The sequence below is a fragment of the Chiroxiphia lanceolata genome, chromosome 5, assembly GCF_009829145.1.
Source record: "Chiroxiphia lanceolata isolate bChiLan1 chromosome 5, bChiLan1.pri, whole genome shotgun sequence".
NCBI classification, from domain to species: domain Eukaryota; kingdom Metazoa; phylum Chordata; class Aves; order Passeriformes; family Pipridae; genus Chiroxiphia; species Chiroxiphia lanceolata.
In genome coordinates this window covers 2,786,013-2,805,166 of record NC_045641.1, presented here as the reverse complement: position 1 = coordinate 2,805,166, position 19,154 = coordinate 2,786,013, and the positions used below count along the sequence as shown (strand labels likewise).

General features: G+C 47.7%; 1 protein-coding gene across 1 annotated transcript in view; it reads right to left on the bottom strand.

The window, feature by feature from the left end:
* Positions 1-19,154, bottom strand: part of PLXNA4 (plexin A4) — a 451,907-nt gene that overhangs the window by 81,497 nt on the left and 351,256 nt on the right. The window contains 2 exon segments of the mRNA XM_032687463.1: positions 1,011-1,107; positions 9,732-9,932. Of these exon segments, the coding sequence (XP_032543354.1) occupies positions 1,011-1,107; positions 9,732-9,932 (298 nt within the window).

Here is a 19,154-nt window from a genome sequence, read left to right as displayed (position 1 = left end):
ATTGGCTGTTGGAGAAAGACATCAGAGAGGTGGGAGCAGGGAGAGAAGGACAGGAAGGGGTCAAGCTGTGGGAAGAAGAGTTGAATTGTGTACTGCTCTCCAGCTTCCATATGGTGTTGGTGGGAACCTCACCCATCACCCCTCAGCATGAGGGTGGGTGTGAAACGGTGTGAGAGTAGTGTGGGAGTGCCTGATGGAGAGGGATGGAGTGGGAGAAGACGTGGAAAGTGTCCAGGAGAAGGTAAAGAGAGGGAGGGAGAAACTTCTGAGAGGTGGTGATGTGAGAAGGAGAGAATCTGCAGGTCTGAGCTGCAAACGCAGAGCAGCCAAGAGGAGGGGTTGCCCGGGGGAAGGATTTCAGGGTGGATGGACAAGAAGGAAGAAGAAGAAGACGTGGATGGACCATCCACCTCCAGCAAAAACCCCCTGCTAGATGTGCAGGGTCCCTCTCTGACGGGCACATCAATCCTGTGCCATCAGAGGTGGTTGAACAGAGCCAGGCTCTGGGCAAGAGGTGCTTTTCAGGCCTCTTCTCATTCTCATTTTATTTTGTTCAGAATGTTCCCACTGGTGAGCTGCAGCCTTTGTGCCCCCCCTCTCCCTTCCCCTGTTCATTGCTAGAGCCTGGTCTCCCTGCATGTTCACTTGAAGAGCATCCCTGCAGGAGCAATAAAGAGGGGGAGAAACCTGGAGAAGGAGGGGCATGAAAACCAGACGCACAAAAAAAACCGCGGGGAGAAGCGGGAGGCGAAGACGATGAAGGGAGAGGGAAAGCAACACAGGTGAGAGGGAGAGTTGCATTTCCCAGGTGGAATGAGAGAACTGGAGGGCTGGGGGGGAGAGGAGGACACAAAGCACACAAAAATTGGTGATTTGCAGAGTGTGGAGAACAAGTGTGTTGGTACCAGACAGCACAGGGGAGATGGTGGCGGCTTTGTTAAGTGTAGGGGAGCGCTGCTGCCCGTTGCTAAGGTTACCACTTCCAAGGACAAGTTGAAATAACTCCTTACCTTTGTTCTGTGCCGGGTTGTCAATGTTGAAATTCCCGTTCCACACGACAGTCAGCTCCACTGGCAGGCTGTTAATCTCCATCCCTTCGTAGGAATACTGGAAGTGGGAGAGGAAAAACGAAAGAAAACCCCAAACGCAGACTTACAAAGTGCCCAGGGGTGGGGAGGGGGTGGGACAAGGCAGGAGGTGCTGCTGCACATTGTGAACAAGAGAAATGGAGCTGTCAGACACCTTCCTAGTCACCATCACCTTCCACAATGCCATGGGATGCTCTCAAAGCTGTGGATCTCAAACCATGTCCCTCTCAGCAGCTCTTTCAGCCATTAGGGGAATATTCACAGAATCATAGAATTACAGGTGTGGGTTGGAAGAGACCTTAAAAATCATCCAGTTCCACCTCCTGCCATGGGCAGGGACAACTTCTACTATCCCAGGTTGCTCCAAGCCCCATCCAACCTGGCCTTGGACACTTCCAAGGATCCAGGGGCAGCCACAGCTTCTCTGGGAAACCTGTGCCAGGGCCTCCCCACCCTCACAGGGAAGAATCTCTTCCTAATATCCAATTTAACCCTGTCTTCCTTCCACTTAAAGCCATTCTCCACATGTGATAAATTGGATATCCACCTTCCAGGTGCTGAGAACAGCTCTGGAATATATTTTGCCAACTCTTGGATGCATTTTAAGGTGTAAACAACACATTTTGGGTCTGTCATCCAACTGTACCTCTGCTGTCTAATCCACAGGTACTGAGCACATATATGGGGTTACCTACACTAGTGGTGTTTTGAAGGACTCTTGGAAGCTGAGTGAGGTCTCAGAAATCAGGGAACGGGCACATCATGGAAAAAAAAGGGGAAAATGGAGGTTCTGTGTAATTATAGACCTGTCAGCCTAACTTGGCTTCCCTGAAAGAAAGTACATCAAATTATTAAACAATCAATTTATAAGCACCTGCGAGATGATAAGGTGATAAAAATCAGCCAGCATAGATTTGTCAAGAACAAATTGTGTCAACCCAATCTAATTTCCTTTTTGACAGGCTTAATGACTTTGTGGATAAAGGGAAAGCAGCAGATGTCATTTATCTTGATTTCAGTAGAGTATTTGCTACTGCCCTACAGGAGATTCCCATAAACAAAGCAGGGAAATATGAACTAAAAGAAGGCACCATAAGATTTATGCAAAAACTGTCAAAAAAAAAAAAAAGTCAGATAATTCCATGGCAGGCTGGGGAGGATGTTTCAAAAGGAATTCTGTCCTGGATCTGGCATTTCTCAGTATTTTCACTATTGACTTGGATGATAGGCTACAGATTTCATGAATGACACTCTTCTGGGAGAGGGTGCAGGGTTAAGAATTCAAAACAAACCTGGCAAATGGGAGAAAAACGGGCCAAAATCAACCACCTGAAATTCAAAGCAGGCAAATAGGGTCTATTTTTCAGTAGGCAAAATCAGTGCAAACAACTATGAAATTGGAGTGACTGGCCAGTGCTGCAGGAGAGACTGGGGACTGCTGAGGATCATAAACAGACTGAATCAGCAATGCCATATTGCTGCCAAAACCCAAGCAATTCTCACTTGGGGATGGACCAAATAGAGTTTGTCACATATGTAAACCCCGGGACGCAAACATTTTTCCCTGCTCAGAACCAGAAAGGCTTCAGCTGGAGTGAGGAGTATCCAGTTTCCAGCAAATGCATCTTAAAAAAAGCCATAGAGAACTTCAGAGAGAGTTGGACAGCTTTAAACAAACACTTGTCAAGGACAGTCAAGGTTCACAGAGGTGGCCTGAAGGAAGGAAAGGGAAGCTGGTCTCTGGAGGCCCTCTCCACTTGGAGAACTCTCTGACAGCGCTTTTTTTTTCAGCTAAATTTTAATTTATCTTCAGCCAGTTCACACAGGGTTCACTCAGGTGCCCCTCAGATCCCACTGCCAACCTCCATCAACAGCCTCCATCCCACACTCCACCAAAAGGCAAAAAGCCTCATAAAGGGAGAGGAGATGGTTGATTAAAGGACAGAATGAGAACAAAGCAAGAAGGGGAGAAACATTCCATGCCTGCTACTGTTACTGAAGGATTTACCCTCCTCAGACCAGGAATCTCCCTCTGCACTGGGATCTATGGTGGGACAAACTCCCACTTTGAAAGAAAAAGATGTTTTCCCCACTAAAAGATTAAATATAACTCAGCCAGGTGTCTGGTTTGGTTGGGCACATCTTAGAGAGCAGTAAAGTGTTCCCTACAGCCTAAGGTCTCAATGTGATTTTCCACAGAGATGCCAAAGCTCTGAGCCTTTACAGGAAGTTTTTCCTGTATCCCTTAATTGCCATATAATTGGGAGTAAATCATAGATGGTGATTTCTGTCCATTACAGCAGAGTGAGAGCTGGTTTCACAGTAATTCCTCTTTGGACAAGCTAAACACAATTAGCCATTAATCTGCAAAAGCCTGTGATTATGATCTAGTTGTGGGGTATTTATGGGTATAAGCTCTGTGGTTTCCATGGAGGTAAAGAGCAGCCACAGGTTACCCTTTGCAACAGGGCTGTTCCCTCCAGTCTCATTCAGCATTAGCATTTTTATGACACTTTTTGGTGTCACTGCCAGCGAGATGCAAGATGATGCAGAGCTGCTTGGACTCACACCACTGGCTGTTCACAGCTTTTCTGAGCTTGAGGTGAGGATGGGGAGACAGGATTGGGAAGGAGAGTGCCTGAGAAGCAGTGAATAATTAATCTTGTGCCACTCAGCAGTGCCTGCTCTGCACAGCGCTTTGAAAATGCTGGTTGGGAACGGGAAAGGGGATATTTAGAACTCCTGGTCACCCTAAAGTCAGATGAGTCTTAGGAAGTGCTACATTCTGCCTCCCCCAGAGCCTCATGTGTGTTTGGGATTTACAGAATCATGGAATATGCTGGTTTGGAAGGGACCCACAAGGATCATAGAGTCCAGCCCTCAGCCCTGCACAGGACCACCCCCAAGAGTCACACCATGGGCCTGAGAGGATCATCCAAACACTCCTTGAGCTCTGGCAGCCTTGGTGCTGTGCCCACTGCCCTGGGGAGCCTGTTCAGTGCCCAGTCATCCTCTGGGGGAAGTTCCTTTATTTAATATCCAACCTAAACCTTTCCTGACAGAACTTCAGACCATTCCCTGGGGTCCTGTCCCTGGTCCCCACAGAGATCAGTGCCTGCCCCTCCTCTGCTCCTCATGAGAAAGCAGAGACCAGGCAGGGCTGCCAAGGGACAGGCAGCTGGAGTCCCCCGGAGCCTTTCATCCCAGGGAGGATCCCAGTGCCAGCAGCAGGAGCCCAGCTGGGAATTCAGATCTTATCTCACCTGCAGCACCAGGAGCAAACACATATTAAGCTTTTTAACTCAGCAGGCTTGATCCAGAGCTGGAAATGGATACGAGGGAATAAGCAAGGGGATCCCCGTGGAAGAGCCCCAAGGATGAAGCCAGGAATGAGGATGCTCACACTGCCATGATCTGATCAGATGGTTTTTGGGCTGCACGGCAGCGAAACGGAGCGATTTGCAAAGTACCGGCGAGCAAACCCTCCGTCCTCTGCAGACCACAAGAGCTGCTCACTCATTGTGACCCCTCTTCAAAGCCCGCTGAACTCAACAGGAGTCTTTGAAAAGGACTCACTCAGCTGTGACAATAAGATGGAAATGTGTTCCAGGGAAGAAAAAAGGGATGGTGCATCGATCTCCGGGACAGTGGAGCTTCCTGAGTACTCCTGCTGGGAGTGTTCACACCATTAGGGCTTGGCTGGACACCTTTCCTGCCTCCAACACAGCAAAACTGCTCAGAGTGTGTAAATCTGACCCCTAAACCTGCCAAATCTGGATCACAGTCATGAAAATCAAATCAAAGCACAAAATCATGGGCAGTTCAGAGGGCCAAACTGAGAATGCCAAAACTCTGCTAGAAGGAGCTGCTCCTAGAAGGAGCTGTTGTAATTCACTGGAACTCCCAAGTATCTTTTTTTTTGCCTCTCAGACTCTTTCCTTGTATCAGATACTTCTGCAGTTTGTGCAAATCCACATCCACCCTTGGCCACTTGCTGTATCCTGCTGGGATGTTGTGTCACAGGGTAAAGCCCTTGGGTAATTTGGCTTAGGCACACTTAGGATGATAAAGGAAGAGTGACTTCATGATGTTTCCCCTTTATATCTTAAGAATGTCCAGCAGTGGAGGAAGATCTGCAGAAAAACAGCATTTTAGTAGTATTTTAGTGTTAGTCTGTTTTCCCTGACACCACTTTTGTGGTTAAAACTCAGGCCTGAGGATTGATTTCTATACCAGGCCCTGCCATCAACTCCTTTGGTGATCCTGTGCAGATCACTGAATCCCTTTTTGCATCATTTTTCCAGTCATAAACTGAGCAGAAGAAAACTTCTTGTTCACAGTCAACCCATCTTCTTGGACTCTTTGCTTCCCAGAACTGGGGCTGAATTTTTGTGTCTGGGTATCACCCAGGCCAACAGAACCCGTGTCACAACTGGGGTTTCTCTGTGAGGTTTGAATGTAGACAAGCGATAATAATGCATCAAAATAATTGAGAAGCAGATGTGCAAGTCTGCCCATGGCATTCCTGCCCATGGCAAGGGGTTGGAACTAGATGATCTTTAAGATGCCTTCCAACCCAAAACCATTCTATGATTCTACAACTCACAGCCCTGTGCTTGTCTTTTGGCCACCCATAACTGTGTTTTCCCATGATTTCTCTGAACAGAACTCCTCATTTTTTTCCCAGCTCTGCTTTTTATTGGTTTTTGGTTTTTTTTATCACTTGCTCCTCTGTGAGCCACACCACAGAGTCAAATGCCACTGAGATCTCTTGCTGAAGTGCAATGATGTGACAAATAGAACATCCTTGCTTTCCTGTCCCTAAGTCACACAGCACTTTCAGCTGCACCACCTCGGGTCTCACGACACACAGACCTGTGAAGGACTTGAGACAAATTATCAGCAGGGATTCTGCTGCCAGGAATCAGTGCCTGCTCCCTGTGTGTGTCAAGGCCAGGGGTGGGCAGGCTCACACCACCCAAGGGTATGGGATTAGTCAGTGAAGCAGGGAATGGCAATAATCACGGCGTGCTCAGGTGGGTCATCCCTCACCCATCTCCCTCTTCCTCGTGCCAAAGGCTGATAATACTGGGCTGATTGCAAGTGCTGGGGCTCCCACTGTTTCCCACTGGGAAGATTGCTCTCTGCCCTGATACATCCAGCAATTTCAGCCCTTCCTGCTGACATTTTTACTTACTTATTTATATGTCTCCTTTGCTCCCCTCCCTTTTCATTTCCGCCCATCACTCCGTGTCCAGGCTGTTGGCAGAGCTATCACAAGTGCAATAAGGATTGGCAGGTAGGGCACCTCTGAGTGATAATTGCATGCCTTGGGTGGTGTGACAGGGGACAAAGCCCAGAGCTGAGAGTCTCAAACCACTTGACAAGAACAATAATTGTCCCGAAATGTGCTGCCTGCGGTGACTTATTGCTGTTATCAAATGAAACATCTCCAGGAAAGACAGGGAGAGGGGCAGATCTGAGTCCTGACTGGGCTGAGCACCCAGGGACCATCAGAACTGGATATGACATCCCTGACACACCACGAGATAGGCTGGTCCCACCTGAGTGTCCTTAGAGCACCCTTAAACTGAAGTTGGTGCCACTTAGAAAAGCGCCTGCTTAAGGTGGTTCTGATCCTTGGTGTAAACCTTGAGGGATTGGGAAATGCAAGGCGAGAGTTAAGGCTTGTCCCTGATTCTATCCTGTGGGAAAGCAGGAAAAAATCCTGTGCTTTGCAAAAGGGGCAAATCTGAGCTCACTGGTGCCCAATGTGTGATGGGAGGGGGGAGACCTTGAGGCTGAGGATGGAAAACAAGGGAGGAGCGATTGCTTGGCCTAATGTGCACCACCAACAGATCTGCTGGCAGGACAGCTTCCCTTCAGGGACACACCATCACAACACATCCTCCCACCCTCCTTTGGACCTTCTCCAAGCCTGCAATGCAGGTGCTACATTCAGTGCCTCCTCCAGCAACCGTGCTGAGTAAAAAGCTCTGCCGAAGGGGGTTGATTCAGTTTGCAAACAAGCTCACTCGGCTGTTTCTAAAGCCAGGTGACCCCCGGAGCAGAGGCTCATTGTATCACAGTGGCTCCAGGCTGAATGCTAATTCTGGCAGGGAAGGGAATAATCATGATGGAGACGTATCTCCAGCACTCCTTCCCTATTGTCTGTGTCCTCTGCCACCTGCTCAAACAGCCAGGGCTTCTCTGTTCCCTTTTTGTAGCTGTGTGAACGTTGCTTTCTTTTGTCTGGCTCTCCCTTCCACATCTCTTTCTCTCAGTGTCTGGCAAATTCAGAGCAACAATGAAATAACATTTCTCAGAAATAAAAAAAAAAAAAAAGAAGAAAAAAGAACTCAAATCAGAGTTAAAGGACCTTCAAAAGAAAAGGGGAGAAAAGGAAAGGAAAGGGAAACAAAGAGAAGGAAGAGGAGGAAAGCGAGGGAGAGGGAAAGGGGAGGGCAGAGGAAAAGGGAGAGGAGGCAGAAAACAGCACAGAAAAAAGAGTTGATTTTATTTCCAAACGAGCCTCTCTTCCTGGAGAAGAAATAGATCCACTTGAGCCACCACCAAACGGGGGACAAGCATCCTACAGACAACACACAGCAGGGAGGTCATGGGGTGCCAGTGCCTTGGCATCAGCCCTGAGACTCAGCCCTGCCACCCTCTGCAGCTCTGGCACAGCCTGGAATGTTCTGGTTCAGCAAAACAGACATTAAGATCAAAATGGTGCAGTCACAGCACTCAGGTATCCCATGAGGAAATCCAGCTGGGGACTCGTGGAACCCCAGTTCTCCAGTCCTAGGCTCTGCAGCTTCTTGGGGCAGGCAGGTGGTGTGGGAATAGCAACCATTGCTTCTCAAAACCAGAGACATTTCTTGGGTCCCACAAAAGCTGAGAAGTTAATCTGCTCAGCCCAACTATGCTTAAAATCATCCTGAGATAATTCATGCTAATGCCTATGTATGCCAGAGAATTCCTGGCTCTAGAAGGTCTTTAAAGGTCTCCCTTCCCTGCTAAGGCTCTTTGGACAGATATATAATCTCTGCCCATGTCCATATAACACCCCTTTTTCACCATTGTAAAAGAAAATGCTTTTTTAAAAAAGTGTAATACCTTCTTAACTTCTCAGGCCACCTGTTCCTGGTGAAACCTCAAACCTGGAAGCCCACAGGTCATTAACCGGTAATGAAAATCAGGAGGAGGGAGGGAGAGGGACAAAGAAACAAATAAAAGAGCCTCATTGGGAAGTTGATTGTTTACAAAGGATCGTAAAATGTGCTTAGTGCCTGCGATGTTCAGCTGGTGCCTAATGCAGCAGAATATGTTGTGACAAGCAGTGCCCAGCGTGGAGTGGCAGAGCCGCGGTGAAGTGGCTAAAGCCTGTAATTAGCTCTTTGACTAATAAATCATCTCGCAGCAGCAGCAGTGAAAATGACTCAGATGCATATCTCGGAGACATGAACCTCATGGAGAAGACTCTGGAGAAGTAGAGACGGCTGTTGCAGGTAGGAATAGCTCCTGGCAGATGACTGATTTGTCCCCAGAATGGGCATGGCTGTGGTGACAGCGCTGTCGTGACTCACACAGGCTCCCTGGGAGGGGGGTCACTGGCTCTGCACTGCAGATGGGAAGTGGAGGTGGGCAGAGGGAGAAAGGGACTCACCAAAGAGCATGTGGTGAGTCAGTGGCTGCAGGAAGGTCTGACTCAACCCAAGGCCAGGTTGGACAGGGCTTTGAGCAGCCTGGGCTAGTGGAAGGTGCCCCTGCCCATGGCAGAGGGTTGGAATGAGATGATCTTTAAGGTTTCTTCCAACCCAAAGCTTTCTGTGATTCTGTGATCTCACCCTTCTTTCAACTCACCACATCAGGCTGTTTACATGGGGTTTTTCTGTGTCCCATCACCAAACCCCTACAAAATAACCTAAACTCTCCATCTGGAAACCCTGTTTGTGGCACTGAGGATATGAGCAGGTTAAGCTGACAATGATGCCTTATAGATCATGGCTAAGGTGCTCCTGTGTGGCCAAATATTGGGATCCAGGGCTCTGGGGCCAGAAGCAACTACTGTGTGGTGACACCAGCCAGTCTGATGAGAAAAAGGGGCAGTTTTCAAGCTACCAGCCAGCATTTCCTTGACTGTGGTTGGAATCATAGAATCATTGAGGTTGGAAAAGACCTCCAAGATCATCAAGTCCAACCTATGACCAAATATCCCCATGCCCACTAAACCACATCGCCAAGTGCTATGTCTACACGTCTTCTAAACACTTCCAGGGATGGTGACTCCACCACTTCCCTGGACAGCATGTTCTAATGCTTAACCACTCTCAGTGAAGAAATTTTTCCTGCTGTCCAACCTGAAACTCTCCAGCACAACCTGAGGCCATTTCCCTTTGTCCTATCGCTTGTTATCTGGGAGAACACACTGACCCCCACCTGGCTACACCCTCTTTTCAGGGGATTATAGAGAGCAATAAAGCATCCCTTGAGCCTCTTCTCTAGATTTAACAGCTCCAGTACCCTCAGTAAGGTGAAAAGGGCTGTGACACCACCCCAGATCCCACTGGGACAGTGCTGTGGGCACTTTTGGTCTTGTGTGGCCCCTGCAGCTCTCCCGGGCACACAGAGCTCACTCACCGAAGTGTTCTGGCACTGCACACTGGAGCTGTTGAACCTCAGGGCTGGCACCCTCTGCTCGCTGCCCTGGATGTTCAGGATGCACTCGTAGCCTCTCTGGCCCGACTGAGGCTGGGGCAGGTTCTTGGCCTTCAGTGTGATGGGTTTGACCACTTCCACCGGCACCAGGATCTTCTCAGCCTGCAGCAGCTGGGGACAGTCCTGGGGAGAGAGCAGACAGCACAGCAAGTCAGCACATGGGGTTTCCCACCCCCAGGTGGAGCCCTCTGATGCTTCTCAACCTTCTCACTTTGCCTGCTTACAAATCCTTTGCAGCTCCCTGGACCTCGCTCCGTTACGGGGGAATTGGGGAGTGTTACAGGGAAGGCTCAGATATACAGGAGAGGAAGGATTTCTTTTACAGACCATCCTTTCCTATCTCCCTTGCTTACACTGCAGACTTTCAGCCTGCAGGACCCAGGGAAGCCACCTCTGGTGGCTTTTAATACCTGCTCTGTTATTCAGGTAATGGAAAAGGAATCATGTTCCCTCCATGGGTTTAGTCCAGTCACAATGCTGTGATAGAAGTGAATAAAGCCAAAATCTGAGCATAATTCCTTGCTTCCCAACACCATTATATAAAAGGCACAGCTCCAGCCAGCTCCAGCAAGATGTGTTGCAACCTATGGAGTCGGGGATGTTAAAAAGAGAGTTTATTTTGGCTTAGAGGAGGACAAAAATATTTATTACAGATAGATCCATCTCCCAAGAAACAACCGTGTGGAGATCCCTTGGAAAGGCTCACCAAAGGAGCAAAGCCAAGTGGATGTTGTTAATCTGGTGCCTCTGGGTGGGTCCCTCACAAAGGTAGAGGTCTGGGCACCCAAGGGTGGCACGCAGGAGGCTGCACTCAAAGTGTCATTAATTTGCACAGCTTTAGAGTGGCCACGTGCTGCTTCCTCACAGCACAGTCAGACAAGCTGTCACATCCATGGATTCTAGGAAGCTACTACACCTTTAGGAAATTACTGCAGCTTTTTCCTGGCTAATCCAAGGCCATTTGATATAAAATGGGATCCCTTAAATAAACCACTGCAACGGGCTACAAAACAAAAGCACAGACCACACTCCCTGTGAGTGCCTGCCTGTCCCCCCTGGTGATTCTTTTCAACTCCCAGATGCCAAGGTCAAGTCTGTCCCCTCCTTTTCACATTTGGCACATTGGTTGCTCTCTGTAGAGAGCTCCAGCATCATGATGATGCATCTACCCTGCCCACTCCAAAGAGCAACACCATTTCAGCCTGTCCTGTCCAACACTAAAGCCAGGCCCAGTTGGGGCCAGCAGAGACAGGGAACTTCCTTAAAGACATGAAACTTTAATCTGTAGGGGTCAGCAAAAGGAAAATGACTGATTCAGGGGAGAAAAGGAGGGAAAAGAACTGAAAGGTTCAAAAGTGGAATTTATGGCTTATTGAGAGCCTGTGAGCTTGTTAGGGCAGATGGTGGGAGCATCTTACTGAAGCAAACAGCTTAGGGAGATAAAGAAATGGATTAGACATGTAACATCTGCAGTTACAGCAAGTACAAGCAGAATTACAAGAGCCATCAGTCATGACATTGCATGTGTGAGTCGACCCAGGGGCAGGAGGAAAATCCAGTAACCACCCAATCCATCCCTGCAGTGAGGTCCAGAAGCCTTCCTCAGTCCCAAAGAGGGTCTGTCTGTCCTGGTGAGGATGCCAGATAGAAGAGTCCTTCAGGGCCATGTGATTTCCCATCTGCACTTAGAGGCTGAGAGCTACTGGTGGGCTCCAATTGGCCTTGCCCAGGTTGGCACCAGAACCTGGACAGGAGCTGGGTGGAGCTGAACCATCTTGGGTCCAGTGTCTGTTTTCCCCCTAAACTGGCACTAGGCCTGGCTTGATACCTGCTACCAGGGGCTGAGGCTTAACAGGCCATCAGGTTAACCTGGTTGGAGGGTGTAAGCATTGGAGGTGGAAAGGAAAGCTCATGGGTGACTGCAATTCAGTGATGAACTTCACAACTGTGATTCTCTGCACTCGGAGGGATTCAGGATTAAGTGCTTGAGGGGCTACACCCTGTTCCAACACTCCCTTCTCTTGCTGCTGGGCTGCCCTGTGATGAAACATCTCTAGGGAGTTACTAACGCTCAAACACAATGGTTAGAGTGCCAGAGAAGTGTTTTTCTTGATTAAAGAGCAAGGCTTTACCATCTAGAAAGTCTTCCCAACCTTGAGTTCAATGGTCCTACACACCAGCGTTAAGGATAAATGCAGGGTTAAGTAGATACTCAGCATGAGAAAATGAGGTATAATCTATAACTCTGTGTGATTTAGACCTATAAAAACCCAGAGGACAGGGGAAAGAGATGGTCTAGGCTATATTAAAGCAAGAGTGAAAGTTTCCAGTGCTGATCATGCCAGCAGACACCACATGTAAACGCTATTTGGGACTAAATGGTTTCAACACCCCCGACCCTTCCCCGTCACGCGCCCAACATGTCCTGGGGCTTCTGCATCTGCTTCCTCTCTTTCTCCTGGCAGAAGAAAAGACCTTGGCAACATCCTCTCCAATTTTTTTTCCCTCCCCAGCCACAGGAGTTGAGAGAGAGATGCATTGGCAGAGGGAATCAGTGGGACAGGAGGATGGGAAAGCCGTATCTGCCGCTGAGCAGCCGTTTCCCAAGAGTGGGCATTTTGCTTGATGTCTGTCAAACAGCAAAGCCTCTGATGGGAGCTGGAGGATGGAGGTTGGAGATAGTCCACCCTGTTACCTGCAGGCCAATCCCAGCTCTTCAGCCTGGTCTTTCTTGTGGAGCTTTATCCCGTCCCCCTCCACCACTGGTGCTGTAACCTTTCCGATAACACTTGTTTCAAGTTCATTAACAAGCCGTGATTGAGGCAGCCCCAAAACAGGATTCGTTTGCATATAAAAAGCTTTGCAGTGCTGTGAGGAAGTTCATTATAGATAATTGAAGAGGCAAGCGCCATAAAGAGGAAATCCTCCCAATGTGGCTTTATCTGATTGACCTAATGTTCTTTCTAATTGAAACGGGGAGGGGAAGAGGCAATTTCATTGGGTGTTGTGCTGCATAAAACCTCAGAGCTTGGACCAGGCTCTGGGTTCAGATTCACACAGAACTCATTTTGCAGCCTGTGTCAAGCTTTGGGTGCCCGGCCAGGTTTGTATTTTTGAGGGGAAAACAACAAGCTGCTCAGAGCAGACCCAAGCAGAGGGGTCCTTAAAAAAGATTTATCTTGGGCATTTTACAGTGGAGGCACTTTCTCTGCACCCTTCTCCTCTGCAATGGACATCACCTAGGCTGGAAAATATGTTTTTCACATGATGTAGAGGAAATAAAAACATGCTGCCAACAACTGCACCAAAGAAGGGCACAATCTCACCCCTTTTGCAATTGGTATAAAATAAATTAGCCTTTTGCCCGACTCGAAGGGCAGATGGTTCAGAATCCAGAGGATCATTGTTGATTCATTTTGTGTAGCTTCATTCTATTCCTTAAACGCTTTCAGATGAGTCAGACCATTTACAATAATATCCCCCACCCTTGCCAATTACTCCTATCAGCAGCAATGCACACCTCACATCACCAAAATTTTGCCAATTACCAAGTCAGGGAGCTTTTGCAGTGAAAACACTGCATGAAATGGGCTGGACTCATTGGGTCGATGGTAGTTTAATTTTCTTTATTTATAACTCCTCACAGAGCGGCTGTGAATGTGTTTTGTTGTGGCTTGCAGAAATAATAAAAGTCTCAGAAATATGAGAACCTTTTCTCTCCCATATGTGTTATGGCCTCCATCACAAAACCTGAGTGAGTCCCCAGTGAGAGCCATCAGGAGGATTCTGCTAATGGGAATGACGAAAACTCTCTGAGGTCGTGTGGTCTTAGCCCTGAACTAATTAGTTAGGTTCCTTTATGGTGCTTTATACACCTAGAGTTATGATTTCATGGAAATTTCATCCTGCTTTTTCCCAGTATAAGCTGGAGGCTGACCAGATACTCTGAATTATCATCCTCTCCTAGGAATGTAGGGATCTTTCACAGCCTTGTGATGCTGCATGGGTTTTATTCCAACCTTATTTTGTACAGTTTCACTCTCTGTTACTGGTTTTGGCCAGGGTTATGATCTGAAGTGTCATCAAAGTGTTTTTCACTTTCCAAAAGACAGTGGGTTTTATCTACTTTGAATAGGGGACATTCCACATGGGAACAGGTAAAACATCCATGAAGGTTTAATACAATGACCCATCCACCCATCAACAATCTCCAACTTACATTGCTGTCCCAGTTCACTCGTCTTCACTTGTGCATCTCTCCTCACACAGAGCATCCAGGTGAGGGAATCTTTCCAACTTTTCCCTCATACTGGCTCCTCATGATCCCTGGTAGCACTGGCTGGATCTCCACTTAGAACTCACCTATCACTGACTTCATTGGAGGAATCTTTGGCAAGATAAACTCAACCCTTGCCAGTGGATTTTCACCCTTCCTTTCCCAGAAGGGCAGGAGTCATCTCCATTCAGGACCAGACACAGCCACCACCACCAATTCCTTTATTACTCATCTCAAAGCATCCAGTTCCCTTTTTCTTTCTTCTCCATTTCTTCACCCTCCAATTCAGGGCTTTTTTTTTTAAGACTTTCTTTTCAATATCCCTCATCCACCCACCATCTTTGTGCCTTGTCCGAGCCATCTTGCGTGATAAAAACGTGACCGTAAAGTGAATCTGAGAGGGAAGCAGAATTTACTCATTCAAGACCTTTGGGGCCCCACAAGAAATGAAACTCAGATTGTTATTTACTCACATATCACATAAATAAATACATCTTTTGTTCATCTCCTCTGCTGAGCTGCAATGCTCTGTTTTTCCCTGTGCTCCCTGTGGCTTTCTCACCCGCCCACACTGTGCTGTAATCAAGTCAAGAGGGTAAGAGTTGAGAGACAGGGATTGGGTATTTATATAGATATCTAGACCACAGCATCTGGATGCTCTGTAAATCAGATTAGATTAGAAAACATCATGACAAACACAGAACAAGGAAAGAGAAAGAAAAGGAAGGGAAGGAATGAGAAAAAGGAGGGGAAATCCGGGCAAAAAAGAGGCAAAAAAAGAGGCAAAAAACCCCCCAACCTTTCACTGACTTTAGAGAAATCAGATTTCACCCGGATAAAAAGCAGGAAAACAGCAAATTCACAAATAAAAGGCAGCAGGGACTGCCTGGAATATGTTGCCTGAACTTCTCTCTCACACTTTCACACAGTCACTCGGGGTCACCACCCGAGGTCTGTGTAGCAGCTCCCTCATTCTGCTGCACACGAAGGCCTTCGGGCTCCAGGGCTGACAAGCTGGTTCCTCTGATGAATCACTTTTAAACTCCTGCACAGCTTCCCAGACCCTGGATAATGTGGAGAAGGAAGCAGCAAGGAGCTCAGCGTTCCCAGTGAGGGAGGGGAAGGGGTGACTTACAGTCCACGCTGTGTTTACATTATTACACCACTAATTCTTAACATCATAAAAATTATATTTAAAATTTACACAAACGGTGCCGGGGAACGTTATTACGTTATAAAGTGGAATCAGGTCAATGCCTTGTAGGCAGGATTCCAAGCTCCATAAATTTCTGGATATACTTCCCCCAAATTTACATCGACACCAGCAGCAATCAAACCAGCTCCAAAAAAAAAAAAAGCTCACCCGGTCAAAGAATTTTTTAATGCACCATATATTTTATCTGCACTTCCTAAGTTTGCAGTGTTGTTAGTTTGATTGATGGTGTGCTTATTTATTGGCACAGCAAAAGTAATAATACACAAGGAAAATGCTCAGAACTTTAAAGGCAGCTGATGAGGAGAAAGCAACAGGATTTATGGGAAGTGTAAACATCTGCAGAGACAACAAAGGAATAATTGAGTCCTTGCATCTCTGTCACTTTTGGTGGCTCCTTTCTAGTTAAGAGCCTTCCAGGCACTCAGGAGCAAATTCCAGCTGTCTTTTCTCAGGGATATTGCAAGGGATTCTTGTGCCTGGGAAAAGGTGGTTGGTGCTCTGTCTAGGGAAGAGATGTGGCCCTGTTTGAGCTCTGTGCACTCTGGTAGTTACACCCTCAGCCCTACACAGGACCATCCCCAAGGGTCACACCATAGGCCTGAGAGGATCATCCAAACACTCCTTGGGCTCTGGCAGCCTTGGGGCTGTGCCCAGTGCCCTGGGGAGCCTGTTCAGTGCCCAACCACCCTCTGGGGGAAGTTCCTTTATTTAATATCCAACCTAAACCTGCCCTGACACAACTTCAGGCCATTCCCTGAGGTCTTGTCCCTGGGTCCCACAGAGAAGAGATCAGTGCCTGCCCCTCTTCTTCCTCTCATGAGGAAGCTGATGATGTTTGTGGGTCCCTTCCAACTCAGCCTATCCTGTGATTCTGTGATTTCAGTGCTGGCTTGCCCAGACCAGTGCACAGATATCGTAGCTGGAGAGAGGGAGACCAGGACATCATGGAATGGTTTGGGTTGGAAGGGACCTTAAAGATCATCACATTCCATTCCCTGCCATGGGCAGGGACACCTTCCACTATCCCAGATTGCTCCAAGCCCCGTCCAACCTGGCCTTGGACACTTCAAGGGATGGGGCAGCCACAGGTTCTCTGGGTCATCTGTGCCAGGGCCTCACCACTGATGGATAGCAGAGCATCAGCTCAGCTGCCAGAGCCTCTTGGGTTCCTGGCCTCAGTGATGTGAAGGCTGGAGAGCAATGAGTGGTGCTGGTACCCTGGAAGTGGGTACTTTAAAGCAGGAGCTAAATGAAGATAACCAACCTCCTCTCCCATGGATCCCTGCCAAATCCTGCTGATTGGGAGCAAAGTGACTCCCCCAAGGCCATGCAGACAGTGCTGGGAAATGACCCAGGTCTGTTGAGAGCTTGATCCAACCCAGGACTATTCTGCCTCTGAAGTCAGTCCACACATCTCTGCTGATGAACATTAATGATTTTGCCCTCCTTTAATTCTTTATTAATAGAGTCTTTCTTAGCCGGTCCATTATTTCACAAGGATCAAGGTCAGGCTGCCATAATTATCCAAGAGCCACATTTATCCCTTTTAAATAGAGACACAACATTAGCTTTTTTTCAGCCCTTTGCTGCTTTGACACACTCTCAGAAGGAAAAGTAATGATCCAGAGAGCAGGAGCCTTCTGGTCACTGGATGAGGGGAGTGGACTAGTGACAAAAATAGTAGATGGTTTTGTCATGAGGTCCATCTGCTCACCAGAAAGGAGCTACTGGAGACATGTGAACAGTCTCAATTCTGGTGTTTCCTGAGTTTGGAAATCATAAGAAATATGATCATGTGCATCAGAGAAGGTGGTGTGTGTTCAAGAGACAAGATAACCATATATTTACTTGGACAAAGTCTGTAATTTTTTAAAGGAAAACACTGGTAAAGTAAGACAGTCCTTCTGAATAACACACACAGGAAAATGGGTTGTGCAAAGCTGTAGAAAGCACAGGTAGTTTGTAAAGCAGTAATTAACTTCTTCTCCAATTATGATTATTTAAATCTGCACCCTTCATAGCCAGCCTTCTGTCCTTCTGTAAGGACTTCATCAGAAGTTCACAAGCCCTTTCATGTGTATTGTCCCTGCCCATGGTAGAGGGGTTGGAACTAGATGATCTCTAAGGTCCCTTCCAACCCAAAACATTGTGTGATTCTTTGATATCACTGCACATCTCTGCTTGGCACCTCAGCAGCCCAGTGAAGTTGAAAAGTTTGAGCATCGACATAATACCCCTTTCTGCTCATCCATGCAGGTACCAGTGACATGGACATGTCACTCCTCAACAAAGTTTACCATTCATCTGTGTCAAAAAATAGGTTTTGCATGAGTAAGGGACATTATCCAGCTAAGACTTCCTCAGAAGTGAGAAGGATTCCCATGGCAACACTCTCACATGGGGATTTCTGATGTCTAACAAGGGTTAAGCCCAAGCTGTAGCACTTTCCTCCTAAGAGAGGACAGAAAGTCTATTCCTCCTCTAAAGTTGCCCAGTTTTACAAAGTTAGTAGGAACTCAGTGCCTTTGAGAGCTCCAGACTTTGGCCCAACTAGGCCAGGAATTCTCAATGAATTCAGAAGTGAACAGAGGACATGGAGGACCAGCTGGACCAGAGGTTGCACACACAGGCCATGTTGATGCAAACCCGCTTCCTTCAGAAACCAGGACAGAAGCCCAGAGAATCATCAGACTTTGGCTTCCACAGTGGGAAGGCCAGGACCACGATATCATGGCTCTTGTCATCCTCCCCCTCATCAAGAGCCATGACAGCAGGAGATAACACCCAAGCCAAAGCAAATGGACTCAAGGCAGGGAAGGAGGGGCTGGGCTCAGCCTCCTGGAGATGCCCCAAGCAAGGCAGGAGACACATTCCAGCCTCACCTCTTATCTGCAGCTTCAACATCCTGAGAATGTTTCTCCTTGGCCAGGCCCCAAAAGCTCACATGTCCCAAAGCGGCGAATGCAGCTGATGCTACAATGGAGAAAAGCAAAATCTTTTGGCTTCAGAGCCAAGACATCTCCCTGGACTAAGTCTGAATGGGGAATTGTCTTTCCTTCCTCACACTGCAGGGTGCCAGACTGATCTTAGCATCCTGACAGATGTCCAGAGAGCCAGAAAACCCTGTAGCCACTTGAGGCATGACAGTGGCATTGCGCTGAGCTGGGCTATCAAAACAACATAAGCTCTTCCCGATGTTTTTCCAAGGATGTCGTGTTGGCAGGGACAGATGAACATTACCCTGTTGCATTCTGAGATCACTCTGTCCTGTGGGATAAATAATCTTGCATTACAAAGATGAGCAGCCCAACTGTTATGAAAAACATTTAGCTGGGACATGGTATTGAGTGTCAGATGCTTCTTACATCTCTATTCCAATTAATCTCCCTGAGTTGCTCCTGGAAATCACACAAACAGGTCCTTGATTAGTCACTCACAAGGCGGCTGGAGAGGCAAAGCTCTAAGACAACAAACTATGAGTTAAGGTAGGATGAACTGACCTCAGGGAGGCCTTTTCCCATCATTTCTCAGTTCCTGTTGTGATTTGGTAGGAGATGTTGTGCACCAGGACAGATTTCCTGCAGATCCACCACAGTAAAAATCAGAAATAGATTAGCTATTAGATATTAGATAGATGAGACAGATTGGATATTAGGAAGTAATTCCTGGCTGGGAGGGTGGGGAGGCCATGGCACAGGTTGCCCAGAGAAGCTGTGGCTGCTCCTGGACCCTTGGAAGTGTCCAAGGCCAGGTTGGACAAGGCTTGGAGCAACCTGGGCTAGTGGAAGGTGTCCCTGCCCGTGGCAGGGTGTTGGAACTATGAGATCTTTAAGGTCCCTTCCAACAAAACCAT